The sequence below is a fragment of the Drosophila gunungcola genome (assembly GCF_025200985.1).
Source record: "Drosophila gunungcola strain Sukarami chromosome 3L unlocalized genomic scaffold, Dgunungcola_SK_2 000002F, whole genome shotgun sequence".
In the NCBI taxonomy this organism is placed as follows: domain Eukaryota; kingdom Metazoa; phylum Arthropoda; class Insecta; order Diptera; family Drosophilidae; genus Drosophila; species Drosophila gunungcola.
Window position 1 is genome coordinate 1,924,340 of NW_026453178.1, and position 13,269 is coordinate 1,937,608.

Below are 13,269 nucleotides of genomic sequence, written 5' to 3' on the forward strand. Positions count from 1 at the left end.
GCGTTAGAAATAAACTTTCGCTTTGTGAGCATAGCTAGAATTTACATTTACAATCTTAACCACTAGCTTTTATAGTGATTAATCCTTACCAAGAATATATACTAATATAGAATCGGAAACGCTTCCTTCTTCCTGTTAATATGAATAATAAAACTAAGGTATTTCTTGGATGGATATGAATTAATAATAATAAATCTTAAATGGTTTTAAATAAAAAGAGATTTTTTTTATATAGAATGATAAGCATTGGAATTTGGAAAAAATTTATTATTTTGATTGGTCAAAGCTAGTTTTAGTTATTCAAATAATATCTAGGCGATTTGTTTTTATCACCCGGTGGGCTTTGATAATTAGCTCAACAAATCAGTTTGATAAACACAACAAGAGTACATACTCAGAATAAAGAAAAGTTTAAGAGCAACAACAAACATGTGGAACAATAGTAGTAGCTTTGTGCGGTTGGCCAGTGCAAAGATGATGGTAGCCCAGGTGAAAGCTCTGGAGGAGGATTCAGAGGAGTCCTCCCTGGAGTTCCATGAGGACTGCAACCAGTCGTGGCGCGCCCAGTTCCGACACCCACGGATGTCCGAACTGGCCATCGGCCTGGAATTCATGAATATTTCTAATCGCCCGATGACCTCATCGCTGGGCACCCAGGATGGCGCTATTGGTAATTCATCATCCAGCAGGACTGAACTGGTGCCCCTCAGCCTGCGAATCTCGCAGCTCAACATGCTCGGTTCGGATGATGAGAGCCAAATGCAGCATCTGTATTAGTCCAAAAAAGTAGCTGCTTCACAAAATTGCCAGTAAATCTGAAACGATTTTCCACCACCAGGACATTCCAGCCTTAAGAAGCGCATTCGCATCTGAGCTCCGATGGACGCGAAGTGGAACGGCCAGGCCCAAATGGTGGGTCATTTATAGTGCCTCGTTTGAAATAAAATTGCATTTCATCTTGTTTTCGCTGACACGAATCGCAAGACCTTCGGCTGGGCTCTGAACCTGAGCAAACAATTCGCTTTTGGGCTTATTAATCTTTGCGCTGTTGTTGTTGTTGCTGGAACTTTGAAACCTTTTCGCGCCTAACGACAATTGATTGTCGGCTGATTTACAAATGAGGGTTCGCAGATGTTTAGTTAAGCGGCGAGTTCAAGTTCAATGTAAATCAAACGAGTTTGCCAATTGCTCGCTGGTTTGTTCGGTTTGAAGGACAATCTGGCTGGCAATGTTTTTTGGCCATATAAAGCCGTAGACTTGGTTTCAAATCAGCATCAGTCACTCGTCGACTTCACAGCACCAAACCAACCAACTCAACATGTTCCGCTTCGTGAGTATAGTATATGAAAAAGGGATTTAAGGATCCATTGCAGGATCTAATTTGTACTTTAACTTCAGATTGCCATCTGTGCCCTGGCCACCATCGCCGCCGCTGCCCCCGGATTCATTGAGGAGCACCACGTGGCCGTGGCTCCAGTTGTGACCAAAGTGGGCGCCGTGGTGCACAGTGCCCCGGTGGCCACTTCCCACCAGAGCTTCACCCAGTTCCACAACCAGGCGGTGCTCACTCCCGTGGTGAAGCATGTGGTGCCCGCTGTGCCCGTGATCAAGACTGTGCCGGTGGTCAAGCATGTGGCTCCCGTCTATCCCGTGGTCCCGGTGGTCAAGCATGTGGCTCCCGTTGTTCCCGTTGTGAAGCATGTGGCTCCAGTGGTCCCGCTCGTCAAGACCGTGCCCGTGGTGCACCACCAGACCTACGTGGCTGCCCCCGCCCCAGTTGTCCACCATGTGGCCGCCGTGCCCGTGGTGAAGGCCCTGCCCCATGCCGTCTCCCACCAGAGCCACACCCAGGTGCACCACCAGAAGACCTTCGTCACCCCGGTGGTTGCCTCCGTGCCCGTGGTCAAGACCGTCGCCGTGGCCGCTGCCCCACTGGCCCATGTCTACCACCACTAGGAAACTGTTTGATCGGACGCACGGATTGTTATAATTGCTTCTTTGAATAAATTGATATTGTTGATATTATAAATTGTGAAATCTACTATATATACCTATTTTAGAGGGTTGAAAAGATCCAGTTTTTGGCAAAGAGACAAATTTGAATAGCTGATCGATTTGATCCAATTCAATTAGCATCTAAATAATCAATTTGAATGACTTATTTGAGTGTTATTCATTAGTATTCATAGTCATGCATCGGTAGCTCGCTGCCAATATTCAAAATAAAAGAAAAGATAACAAAACCGCAAAGATGCCCAACGGCAAAGCTAAGAAATTTTTTTGGCAAAGCAATTATATATTTTTTTGCTTTTCTTTCGCAGTTGATATTTTGAAATGTGAAGGCACTTTTATATAACTTTTTATGGCTTATGGGCTAAGATTTTTGTTTAGAAATTAAAAAGGAAAATTAAAAAAAAAATACATTGTCCTGATTATAGAGTAATATGTAAGGGCATATCTACATTGGCAAAAAAAACATATTAAATCCTAGTTTTTATTATTATGTTTCTCTTTGATTTTCATCAATTGCGGTTTTTAAGCTGTTTTAAATATGAAATTATCTGAAAATTTAATTTAACTAGGACGCATTTGTAATCTTACAATATGCATTGTGTTTAATATAACTAGTTAAATATCCAATTTCAGTTTAAAGCTTAATCGGATTAATACATATTTTAAAAACATTTTTCAGAGAACAATAAGCAAAGAATCTTTTCTAAATTGTTTTTTTATTGTTTGTCATTTCTTGTTAACAGTTATATCGTCACCATATCAACGCGCTTTCATTTGATTTACTTGTGGTAGGCGGAGTAGACAACTGGGGCACTGTGCACAGAGTGGACCACAGGCTGGACATGGACGGAGTGGACCAGTGGGGCAGCTGGGATCACGGTCTTGACCAGAGGAGCGGCTGGGACCACAGTGTGGACCAGAGGGGCAGCTGGCACCACAGTCTTGATGAGGGGAGCGGCGGGGATGACAGTCTTGACCAGAGGAGCAGCATGGACGACTGGAGCGGCATGGACAACCGGGGCAGCATGGACAACCGGAGCAGCATGGACAACGGGAGCGGAGTAGACCACTGGCACCTTGCGCACCAGGTTCACATTGCTCTGGTGGGTGATGGCCGAGGAGGCACTGGTGTCCACATAGGCGGTCTTGGCCAGAATCGCTGGCTGGACGATTGAGTGGGTCTCGGCAATTAGACCAGGAGCAGCAGCAGCCACAGCCAGACAAGCGAAGAAGGCAACCTGTAATGGGATAATCGATATATTAAAGGACTCCTTTCTATTTTTCCACTCCCTAACAACTTACGAATTTGAACATTTTTGGAGGTTTGGTTTTTTGGGGGTTTGGTTGGATTGCTGAATCGATTGCAACTGCTGATGATGACAGACCAAACGCTGGGCTTTTATAGTTGCCTAGTTTGGTCCAAACCTCAATTGTTTGTCGCTAAGTACTCGGCTGAACTTGAGCCCCGAACCGGTTTGGGTTTCAAATAAGACACTTATTCGGGTTTTCAGCTGACTTTCTGGCTTCTAAGCGCTTATCAAAGACGCAGTTGGTTAACTGACCTAGGTTCCAGTGGCTTTTGTGTGGGTGAGGAAGTCGACGAGTCGGGACAACAAGACAGGCCAATCAATCGACAATGGGCCACGTAATTGGCCTTAGCTGCGGTCGCTTACGCAAATGAGGCTGCCTGCAGATGGATGTATGCTCCATACTACAGAGTGCGTGGGTTATCCTTGCACTTCTATTACCCGAAGATACTAATATACATCATCCTTCTTGTTGGCCGTAATTGAGTTGCATGCACATCACTCCCCCCCCAAAGGAGTGTATCCTGTGGATGTGTGTCCTCTAGGATGCATCTCAAGGTGTTCGTTATGTGACCTTTTACCACATAACGCTAATGAATGAAGGAGCCAATGTGAAAAAGCGTTACTATCATAAAGCCAATGAGAATTCCCCTTATCGAATTGTGCACATAAGATGAGTAACCTTGACAGGAGTTGAACAGATAATTAAAGGTTATGACAATTCGTCTTGGTAATGAACAAAGCACATGTGCTAAGAATAAATGTGACCTTTTCAAATCAATTGTACATGTTTCTCTGGAAGAGAGGTAATATTTCTCAGCGGCTTGGTCAAAAGAACCTAAAAGGTACCCAAAGTCCTTGAACTGAACATGGGCTAAGAATAAGTGCCTGTTGAAATCAATTGTTTATAAAATTCTGGGAAACAAGGCCCACCTTTTAGCAAAAATTTTGCAACATTTTGGGTATGCAATTCGGACATGAGATAAGAGCAAATTTGGTAACTTGGAGTGGAATTCTGGGAAACTAAAATGAAATCAAAACCGAAGAGATGCCATAATATGCATATTAAATTGCATTATCTAATATTAAAATATTTAGGTTAACGTGAAAAATATAAGGCTTAAACAACTTCCTTTTTCATTTAACAGCGTTTTAAATATGGCTTAAGTTTGAGTTAAATTTTCAGATATTAAAATTTAATCCGAAAATAGACAAATATCAAATAATTAAGGACGGTAATGAATGAATATCATAGCGAAAAATATTTTAAAAATAAAATGACTAATCAGTTTTTTGAGAAGGGATGTATCAAAAATAATGGTTAAAAGCCAGTAAAAAATTGAAAAAAAATAACTGAATTCTTTTGATTTTAACCACACAACCATTATAATGTACAATAACATATAAGGCAGCAAAGAACGGTGTATCCCCGAACTTGACCCACATCAGAGTCCTCAAGTTTGCCCTTCATTAAACGGGCCACAAACAAAAGCGCAATAAATTATATTCGTATGCCTGCATTCAAATTAAAGCTGGAGTAGTCGGACTACGATTGCAACATCGAGGGGTCCAGTTGATGGCTGCGGCTTCTCAAGTGATTCATGGCCAGGCCATAAAGACCTAAAGACCTGGCTGGCTACCAACTGCATTCAGCAGCTGTTAAGTGCCGCTCGAGTGACAGATAAAGCCCCCCGATTCGGTCCCAGATTCAGACTCAGATTCAGATTCAGTCAGTCCCAGTCCCTATGTCAAGGTTATCCGCTGGACAAGCCCCACGCGCACTTAACCCACAATTTTGAGCTGGACGTTGTTGTTTCGACGGCGACTGTGTCATTGTTTTTATTCGCCTTTTCGGGGCTCGACTTTTGGACCGAGCGACAGTTACACGTACTTAAGATACACATCTGGCGGTGGGAATGTGAAAAATGAATACCCAGAAAATTATACACAGATTTTGATTGGGGTTCAGTCTGTAATTTTATGGATGTGGAATGATGCTTGCCGATCATTCGTACAATTCAATCAGTCATCGCAGGATAAGATAAACAAGTTGTTAATTTTATTTATTTGTAAATATTTTTTGAGTTCGCAGCAAGCTTTTTTTTATGGGGTTGGGTCACAAGCTACTCCGGTTCAACATTTATGTTAATTTAGCTAATTAATTTCTCCATCACAAAGCTTTAAGCTTTATAAACAAATAAATGAATCTCTTTGATTAATAATAATTTCACAATGTTTTCTTTTATGTGTTTTAGTTGGGTTTCACTCATGTTCAATAAAAAATAACATTTTATTTTTTAATTTAATTTTATCTATTACTAAAAGTATGTTTCTAAGGGTTGAGTGACTTGAAATTTGATAATCTTAAAAAAATAAACATTCTTTCAGCATTCTTGCAAGTGATCGTTATTTTTGCAAGTGATTTATGATTTTTATCTGTCAGGCTGACAGCTAGCTTTTTTATTATATTGTTATATTTTAGGGATCAGTGATCTGACCAGGTCAACAACTGTTTTCTAGTCTATTCAATCGATTTGCTAAGTAGGCCCGTTTTAAGACCTTCGTTAAATTGAGCGTGTCATTTGTCATTTTGGCAAATCAATCGACAATTTTTCTATAAAAACGTTGGGTAGGCCTCAGTGGTTCATGAGTTCTTACTGGAGTTTCGCAGAGCCAAATTCAAACTAAGACTAGATCCAATAAACAGCTGCCTCAACATGCATAGAATGGTGAGTAAAAATCAATGTTATTATTTATATTATTTTTACGTTTATTTACTTTATAGTTGCTCTACACCTTGGTTATCGTTGCCCTTGCTTTGGTTCAGGCCTGCCAAATCCATCATAATCTGACATTTCCTGCTGCGCGCAAAGTTTCCGACTGTTCTGGCCACCACCTCAGATTTCTCAATCGTAGTTTGACAAGGGACCTGCCCACATTAACCTCAGGCAATTCGATGTCTTCTTGGCCTGAACTTTGCTATTATGGCAAGCCTTTTACGTTGGGCCACTAGCCATGCATTGTTGTTGCTTTTGTTATTGCTTAAATAAATTGTTATAAATTATTTACCACATCAAAAAAGTTGCGAAAGATTTCTGATTGGCAAGGGACTTCTAAGTTTAGATTTTTGGTTTGAAATTAATTTAAAGCTTTTATTTATATTTTTTTAGTGATTGGTGTTAAATTTTTCACCAGTCTTAATTGTGGTAGGAGTGGAATGTACAAATCAGATAGCCATTAATTAAATTTTTAGCAGGAGCTAAAAACATTGTAAATTTAATTATGAAATAAAAGCTTAAATCTTAAAACTAAATTTTAAATCTTATATGCCATTATTTTTTGAAAAAAAGTAGTGCCAATAAAATAAAAGTTATTTGCATTTTAAAAAAACTATATCTATAATCTTATATGCCATTTATGTTTAATTTTTACTCAAATGCAGAATTTTCTACATCTTATTAATTATATTTTGTATCATAAATATTTCTGAGGCTTCTATCCTTTATCACTATCATGTGGTGTTTAATTTTAAATATAATAAAAAATGCTATTATTTAAGGATCAATAATACTTTAGAGAATTTTATTTAGTTTTCATATAATTGGTTAACAAACAATCAAATTAAATGTTTTAATGGTGCAGGGTGTAGGCCAGGGGAGCGGAGTGCACCACCGACTTGACGAGGGGAGCAGAGTGGACCAGAGGCACAGAGTGGACCACAGGAGCGGCGTGCACGGAGTGGACCACTGGAGCGGCATGGACAACGGGCACAGAGTGGTGGACCACTGGAGCGGCATGGACCACGGGAACCGAGTGGACAGCCACTGCGGGATGGGAGTAAGTGGTGGTCTTCACAATGGGGGCAACCACCGGCTGCACCACTGCCTTGCTGTGCACCTGGGTGATGCTCTGGTGGGAAACCGCCGAGGGAGCAGAGTGCACCACGGATCCAACCTTGGCCAGGACGGGCTCATGCACCACATGGTGGGTCTCAATCAGTCCAGCGCTGGCGGTAGCGACCAGGAGAGCGATGACGGCGACCTGTAAAATAAAGCCTTCGATTACTCCAAATCCAGAGGACAATATTCCTTATTTTACTCACGAATTTGAACATTTTGGTAGTTGAGTTTTTTGAAGCGATTGCTGCTTGTTTGCTTGAAAAGATTTGTTGAATAACTGATGATGTTTGGGAACAGCGAACCCCACTTATATAGAACCCCAAAAGCGCAGCTCGAATCAGCCGATGCTTCAAGCCCAACCACCACCACTGACTGACCTTCAGTACGCCCCTGCATGACCCGACTTTGATCGGATCGAGAGCCGAAATCGAGGCGAAGTCAGCTCATTATGATTACTCGTTGCTGCAGCTGCCGATTGCCAAAAGCTCAGATCGCTGGAGCCCGAAGTCTGAAGACTGAAGTCTGAAGTCTGAAGTATCTCGTGCCTTATCAAAAGCCCCTCAAGGTGGACAACTTCGGAAGCCGAAGTCTCTGAGTGTTTGAGCCCTTAGCCAGGCTGTGGTTAGTCGCTATAAAAGCCTCTTCTGCGGATCCCACCAGCATCAGTCATCTCTCTGAGCTTACCCCAAAAACAACCAACCAACAAACCAACCCAATCAAGATGTTCAAATTCGTGAGTCTAGAGGACTTTGGAAGGAAAAGAAGATTTTTGAACTAACCTATTACCAATACAGGTTGCTGTCATCGCTCTCCTGGTCGCCACCGCCAGCGCTGGACTGATTGAGACCCACCATGTGGTGCATGAGCCCGTCCTGGCCAAGGTTGGATCGGTAGTGCACTCTGCTCCCTCGGCGGTTTCCCACCAGAGCATCACCCAGGTGCACAGCAAGGCAGTGGTGCAGCCGGTGGTTGCCCCCATCGTGAAGACCACCACTTACTCCCATCCCGCAGTGGCTGTCCACTCGGTTCCCGTGGTCCATGCCGCTCCAGTGGTCCACCACTCTGTGCCCGTTGTCCATGCCGCTCCAGTGGTTCACTCCCTGCACGCCGCTCCTGTGGTCCACTCTGTGCCTGTGGTCCACTCTGCTCCCCTCGTCAAGTCGGTGGTGCACTCCGCTCCCCTGGCCTACACCCTGCACCATTAAGGACTCAAATGTGATACAATATTTACGATTTTTTGTTTAAATAAATGTTTTTCGTTTCTCAATAACAAGTTAATTGATTGTGTTTTAATATATCTTAAAGGGATGCCAAATTAAGAAATTATTTGTAAGTTATTGAAGTTACTTTTCTTTGTTTTTAGCTACTTGTTAATTTTTCTATAACTACAATTAAAAATAAAAATATTAAATAAATAAATTAAGTTCATATTTAAACAGTTAATGTAAAAAACACTCTTTGAGTAAAACCAATAATTGCGAACAATAAGTTTAATTTTTTTAAATTTAAATGAAAAGTTCGTTTTGAATAGGTTTTATAGTTAAACAGTCATACTAAATATAGTGTTTTGGCGAAAATGATTGCTTTGTGAACAAGTTTTATACTATTGTTCATTTTTAAACAGTCAAAAATTGGCCAAAATGATTGTTTTGTCTATAACCCCTACTTATACAAGTCTTATACTTACAGTTCGTTTGTGAGCTTTCAAAGCCTACTCTTAGGCTGCATTAAACACCTAGAGTACTGAATAAAACAAAAAACATTTACGCTCGCTATAACAAGTATGGTAGGTAATTTATTGCTTGGAATGTATTTTAGTGTCTAAACATTTTTTTGGGTTTTTTTTCTTCTCATTGCTGAATTGCTTGCTTTATAAACAGGGCACAGGATGCGTGATTAAAGTAATCCGCGGGGAAATGCTGAAGTTGAACAGGAGCTGAAAGGCTGGCGTGTGGGTGAGATATGTGGGTGGCTGGACCTCCGATGGCACTTAACCGATCACAACGGGTCCCAGGCCGTGGATGCTCTTGACCAGCAGCGGCGAAGGATGCACCTGGGTGATGGCGGCATGGGAGATGGCTCCGGGCACCACGCTCACAACATGGGGAGCGACCAGATGGGGTCCGGCGACAACGGTGGGTCCCCAGATTCCAGGTGCCACCAGTCCAGGAGCAATCAGTCCAGGAGCAGGAGCGGGCACAGGAGCAGGAGCTGGGGCAGCAGCAGCCAGACTGAGGAGAGCAACGAAGACGCACTGGAAAAGGAAGACATATTATTTTATTTTTTAAGGCCAAAATCCTTTCACAAGAAAATCCTTTTCTTTTGCTATAAATCACTTACAAGCTTGAACATTTTGTTTTGTCGATGGTTTGCAACGATTTGACATAGAACTGCACTCCCGACTGGCCTATTTATACAGATTAATCAGAACTGCAGTTGGTGCTCTCTAAATGGGTCGCCAACACGCCTCTGCACTCTGCACTCATTTGGCCCGGCAACAAACACATTTTCAACGGCATTAAAGCCAAGTTAAGCCACATAGAACCAAACTGAATCGAGCCAAATGCAAACCCTTCCGGGGGCAGGTTATCGCCTTACACTGTTACACAGAAAATAAATTAACTTACATTGATTGTAAAAACATTTGGAGAAAGGATTAATTTACTATGTCTGGTAAACTTAGGAAAATGAAAAATTTATTCCTCCAAAAACTGTTTTGTCTTTTGCTAAATATTAAATTTTTAATATAATATCTTTGTGTAATTTTTTTCAAGTCTAAAATATAATGCTTTAATTATTTTAAATTCAGATATCTTGCCTTTAATTTTATTTCCCTTATCTTGCAGTGCACTTGTGCAGGTTCTCCCTCAGTTGACTGACCACTTCAATGCGATCTGATTCGAATCGATTTCGCCGCCTTATGATTTATGCAATGCGAGACATGTTCTAAGTGGACTGCACTCCCCCCCTCCTTCAGTCTCACTTGGGGCTATGCGGCGTATACTTGACGTTGTTGCATGCGTCGCACAATTAAGCAAACAAATAAATAGGATCATGTCAGTGGAGAAAATATGTAATGTGAGCCCAAGAAAAGAATCAACTCAAGCGGCTTAGTTGAGGGGAAGAGGGGCGTGCTCTTTGCACTTTTGGCTTGCATAAATTAAGTTCCCAACTTGGCGAAACGTTGATTAATGTGACTTGCCAATAACGCCGGCGGGCATGGCAGTTGGTTGTTGGTCAGCCAACTTGCCTCCGGGCTCGGCCAATCGATAGAGGTTGTCTCCAAAGCGATTTTGTCTTGTGCAATACTGCGACACTAGAACATCAGACACATTTTATGATCGCTGTCGGGGGCAGTGAGTTATTACAATGCCGTCATGCAGTAAAGATCGGGAAATATATTTGCATTTAAAAGGAATCATTTTTAAAGGATGCGCTTTTGGGTAGTCAATGGATTTTAAAGGCTGATTTGACATTTATATAACAACTTTATCTTAACTTAAACTTTAACTTAACTTTTTAAAATTCAATAAAATTAAATTTACAACACGTTTATTGGTATCTTAATACCAAAAACCAAAACCCCACCTTTTTTTCTCCGCATCTTTCCTCTTTTTTCTATTTGTTTAGCTTTAATGAGCTTCCGAATCACGTGTCTCTAAAATAATACAAAAACCGCAGTTACCTTGCCGAATCTATTTACTTATTGTTTTATTTTTCTTGCCTCGTTTGCCGGTCAGCGAACTACTTGAAAAAGTTGGCTTAAACCATAACCGATTTGCGGCTAATTTCGGCGTTGAAAAGGCAGGCCAAAACAAAAAGCAAAAAGTTTTCAGGGTTAGCGTTTTTGGTAGTTGCTGATTGATATTGATTTTGATTTGATTTTAATGCACCAAACAAGGAAGTGAACAGAGGCGTATTAAATGTTTGCCAATTAAGCTAGTTCTGAATGCGAATATATCGCTGGGTGTGTTCGGTGTGGGTAATATACTGGGGCTATTTGCATTGGCTTATGCAAAACGGTTGGGCAATTGCAAAAGCGAAACAGACTTGAACTTGAAGTATATCTGGATGGATCTCTTCTAACTATATTTTCACAATGGAAAATTGCGGCAGTTGCAGCAGCAGTTGCGACTATTTATCACCTCTCTTGGCCAATACCGGAGATACTCCCCTTTGCCTCGCTTGCATAGACATTCATCAACTGCTTATGCACTGATTTGCATAACACAGAAAAAGCATTTGGTTGCCACATGAAATGGCAACGTGTGTTGTCACCATGGGAAATGTGCCATCCCCCCAGGAATGTATCGAATGTTTTTTTTTGGTTAATTACATTACGATGCCAGAGGCATGCTTATTATGTCACCTCAATATGGGGAAGTGATTTTCGTGCGGTCTCGCGACATAGATATTCGATATCATGTTTCCGGTATTCGTTTCCTAATTAAAGGAAAAAAGATTAATGAGTGGGTGATAAAGTGGTTAGCCAAAAAATTCATTATGTTACTTGATAGGACAGAAAAAATATAGTTTTATTGGCATTCTTATTTTTTTCTTTTTTAGAAACATTGCGAACGGAAAATTTGACTGCAGCGACGAAAACATCAAAGCCCAGAAATTTTGTTACTGAGTAAGTATAGAGCAGGGCATAAGCTCAGTGGTTAATTCTCTAGTTAAAACATATTCTGTCTTTAATAAAAAACATTTTTATTTCTGAGTATAAATCCCATATCCCAAACGAAACTACCATTTTAGATATTGTATCTTTTATGTACAGTATTTAAGATAGATGGAATAGCATATTTTTCAGCAGCTTACAGCGAAACTTCCTTTTGGATATTACACATTAACAATCGACACACGCAAACATACACAGCTTATAAGGGTTGCATCCTTCCCGTCGTCGTTATCGGTAATCAGTAATCAGTGTTATCATTATCGATCGTCAGTCATCGTCAATTGGCCATCGTCGATTAGTGCAGGTGGTAATCGTGGAAGTCGTGGTGGTGGTGGTGCAGATGGAAGGGATCGAACGGGTGGTAGGCCTTGATGATGGGCGCAGGATGGTAGGCCTTGATGATGGGAGGATGGACCACGGTCTTCACCACTGTGGGCAGGAGCACGGGCTTGATGATGTGGTGCGGCACACTGTGCACCACCGTCGAACTCTGGTGGGAAACGGCGGCGGGCAGGTGGTAGTGCAGTGGCTCCACATGGTGGTGGTGTGGATAGTAGGGAATCTCCGGATAGTGATGGTGGTGGCCATGCAGGAAGCCAGGACGAGCTGCCGCCAAGGCGCAGATGGAAATTAGTGACACTATCTGTTGGTTGAATATCCTTAGAATCAGGCTCTTCTCAAGTGTTTATCCGCGATATCCTTACCAGTTTCATCATGTTGTGGGTGGGTGGCTTAATCCTCAATGGCTTGCGGCCTGCAACTGATGCCACTCGATGGAGTGGAGGTGGCTTTTATTCACTTGCCACCTAGCCATCTAGCCACCTAGCCACCTAGCCACCAACAACAGCTGCAGATGCTGATGCAGATGCAGAAGCAGAAGCAGATGCAGATGCTCTCGTTGCCATATCCGCCGCTGCTGAGAGGCTTCAATGTTGTGGAACTTTGCGTTTGCATCCGCAGTTTGCACTCCACAGACTGCAGTTGTTGCCGTTGTAATTGCAGCTCGTTTCGTTTTCATTTCAATTGTTGTTTTTGCGTTGTCTCCACTTTTTTCGCACAGAGTTTTGTCGAGCGCCGCATTGTTTACGTTTACCCGCAGCCATTGCTTCGTGTCTCAGACGCTCCACTCCATCCATCGACCCCTTCCAATCCCAAGCGCTGAACTCTGCCACGGTTGGGTTCAATGAGGTGGCAGACACTTCAGCTAATGTTGCCATAGCGATGCTCTAACGTACATGGGTCAAATGGAGGAAACATAAAAAAATGCATGCTTTAGTCAAGTTTTCAGAAATTAAAACTCCCTGTGCACAGTTAGCTTTGCATACTTTCTGCAGACTGTCTAATTTAAACTTAAATATGTATAGAGCTT

At 41.8% G+C, this 13,269-nt stretch overlaps 8 protein-coding genes across 8 annotated transcripts; 4 read left to right on the forward strand and 4 right to left on the reverse strand.

Moving 5' to 3' along the window:
- The first annotated feature begins 248 nt into the window (after positions 1-248).
- LOC128257152 (uncharacterized) lies at positions 249-777 on the forward strand. Its single transcript, XM_052988018.1, has one exon. The coding sequence runs from the start codon at positions 430-432 to the stop codon at positions 775-777; it is 348 nt and encodes a 115-aa protein (XP_052843978.1). The 5' UTR covers positions 249-429.
- LOC128257033 (A-kinase anchor protein 14) lies at positions 750-2,029 on the forward strand. The gene is made up of 2 exons (XM_052987834.1): positions 750-1,330; positions 1,399-2,029. The coding sequence occupies exons 1-2, from the start codon at positions 1,319-1,321 to the stop codon at positions 1,954-1,956; spliced, it is 570 nt and encodes a 189-aa protein (XP_052843794.1). The 5' UTR covers positions 750-1,318; the 3' UTR covers positions 1,957-2,029.
- Positions 2,030-2,712: 683 nt separating this feature from the next.
- LOC128257038 (A-kinase anchor protein 14) lies at positions 2,713-3,422 on the reverse strand. Its single transcript, XM_052987839.1, has 2 exons — positions 3,316-3,422; positions 2,713-3,251 (listed from the first exon to the last, which is right to left on the reverse strand). Exons 1-2 carry the CDS (start codon positions 3,325-3,327, stop codon positions 2,793-2,795), a joined length of 471 nt encoding a protein of 156 aa, XP_052843799.1. The 5' UTR covers positions 3,328-3,422; the 3' UTR covers positions 2,713-2,792.
- A 2,403-nt stretch (positions 3,423-5,825) lies between these two features.
- On the forward strand, positions 5,826-6,421 carry LOC128257067 (uncharacterized). Its single transcript, XM_052987870.1, has 2 exons — positions 5,826-6,049; positions 6,106-6,421. The coding sequence occupies exons 1-2, from the start codon at positions 6,038-6,040 to the stop codon at positions 6,331-6,333; spliced, it is 240 nt and encodes a 79-aa protein (XP_052843830.1). The 5' UTR covers positions 5,826-6,037; the 3' UTR covers positions 6,334-6,421.
- A 449-nt stretch (positions 6,422-6,870) lies between these two features.
- LOC128257044 (A-kinase anchor protein 14-like) lies at positions 6,871-7,579 on the reverse strand. Its single transcript, XM_052987846.1, has 2 exons — positions 7,423-7,579; positions 6,871-7,361 (listed from the first exon to the last, which is right to left on the reverse strand). The coding sequence occupies exons 1-2, from the start codon at positions 7,432-7,434 to the stop codon at positions 6,951-6,953; spliced, it is 423 nt and encodes a 140-aa protein (XP_052843806.1). The 5' UTR covers positions 7,435-7,579; the 3' UTR covers positions 6,871-6,950.
- Positions 7,580-7,800: 221 nt separating this feature from the next.
- Positions 7,801-8,497, forward strand: LOC128257043 (A-kinase anchor protein 14-like). The gene is made up of 2 exons (XM_052987845.1): positions 7,801-7,952; positions 8,014-8,497. Exons 1-2 carry the CDS (start codon positions 7,941-7,943, stop codon positions 8,422-8,424), a joined length of 423 nt encoding a protein of 140 aa, XP_052843805.1. The 5' UTR covers positions 7,801-7,940; the 3' UTR covers positions 8,425-8,497.
- A 484-nt stretch (positions 8,498-8,981) lies between these two features.
- On the reverse strand, positions 8,982-9,720 carry LOC128257063 (neuropeptide-like 3). Its single transcript, XM_052987864.1, has 2 exons — positions 9,560-9,720; positions 8,982-9,473 (listed from the first exon to the last, which is right to left on the reverse strand). Exons 1-2 carry the CDS (start codon positions 9,569-9,571, stop codon positions 9,210-9,212), a joined length of 276 nt encoding a protein of 91 aa, XP_052843824.1. The 5' UTR covers positions 9,572-9,720; the 3' UTR covers positions 8,982-9,209.
- Positions 9,721-11,966: 2,246 nt separating this feature from the next.
- LOC128257052 (histidine-rich glycoprotein) lies at positions 11,967-12,739 on the reverse strand. Its single transcript, XM_052987853.1, has 2 exons — positions 12,605-12,739; positions 11,967-12,543 (listed from the first exon to the last, which is right to left on the reverse strand). Exons 1-2 carry the CDS (start codon positions 12,614-12,616, stop codon positions 12,196-12,198), a joined length of 360 nt encoding a protein of 119 aa, XP_052843813.1. The 5' UTR covers positions 12,617-12,739; the 3' UTR covers positions 11,967-12,195.
- Between the last annotated feature and the right edge of the window lie 530 nt (positions 12,740-13,269).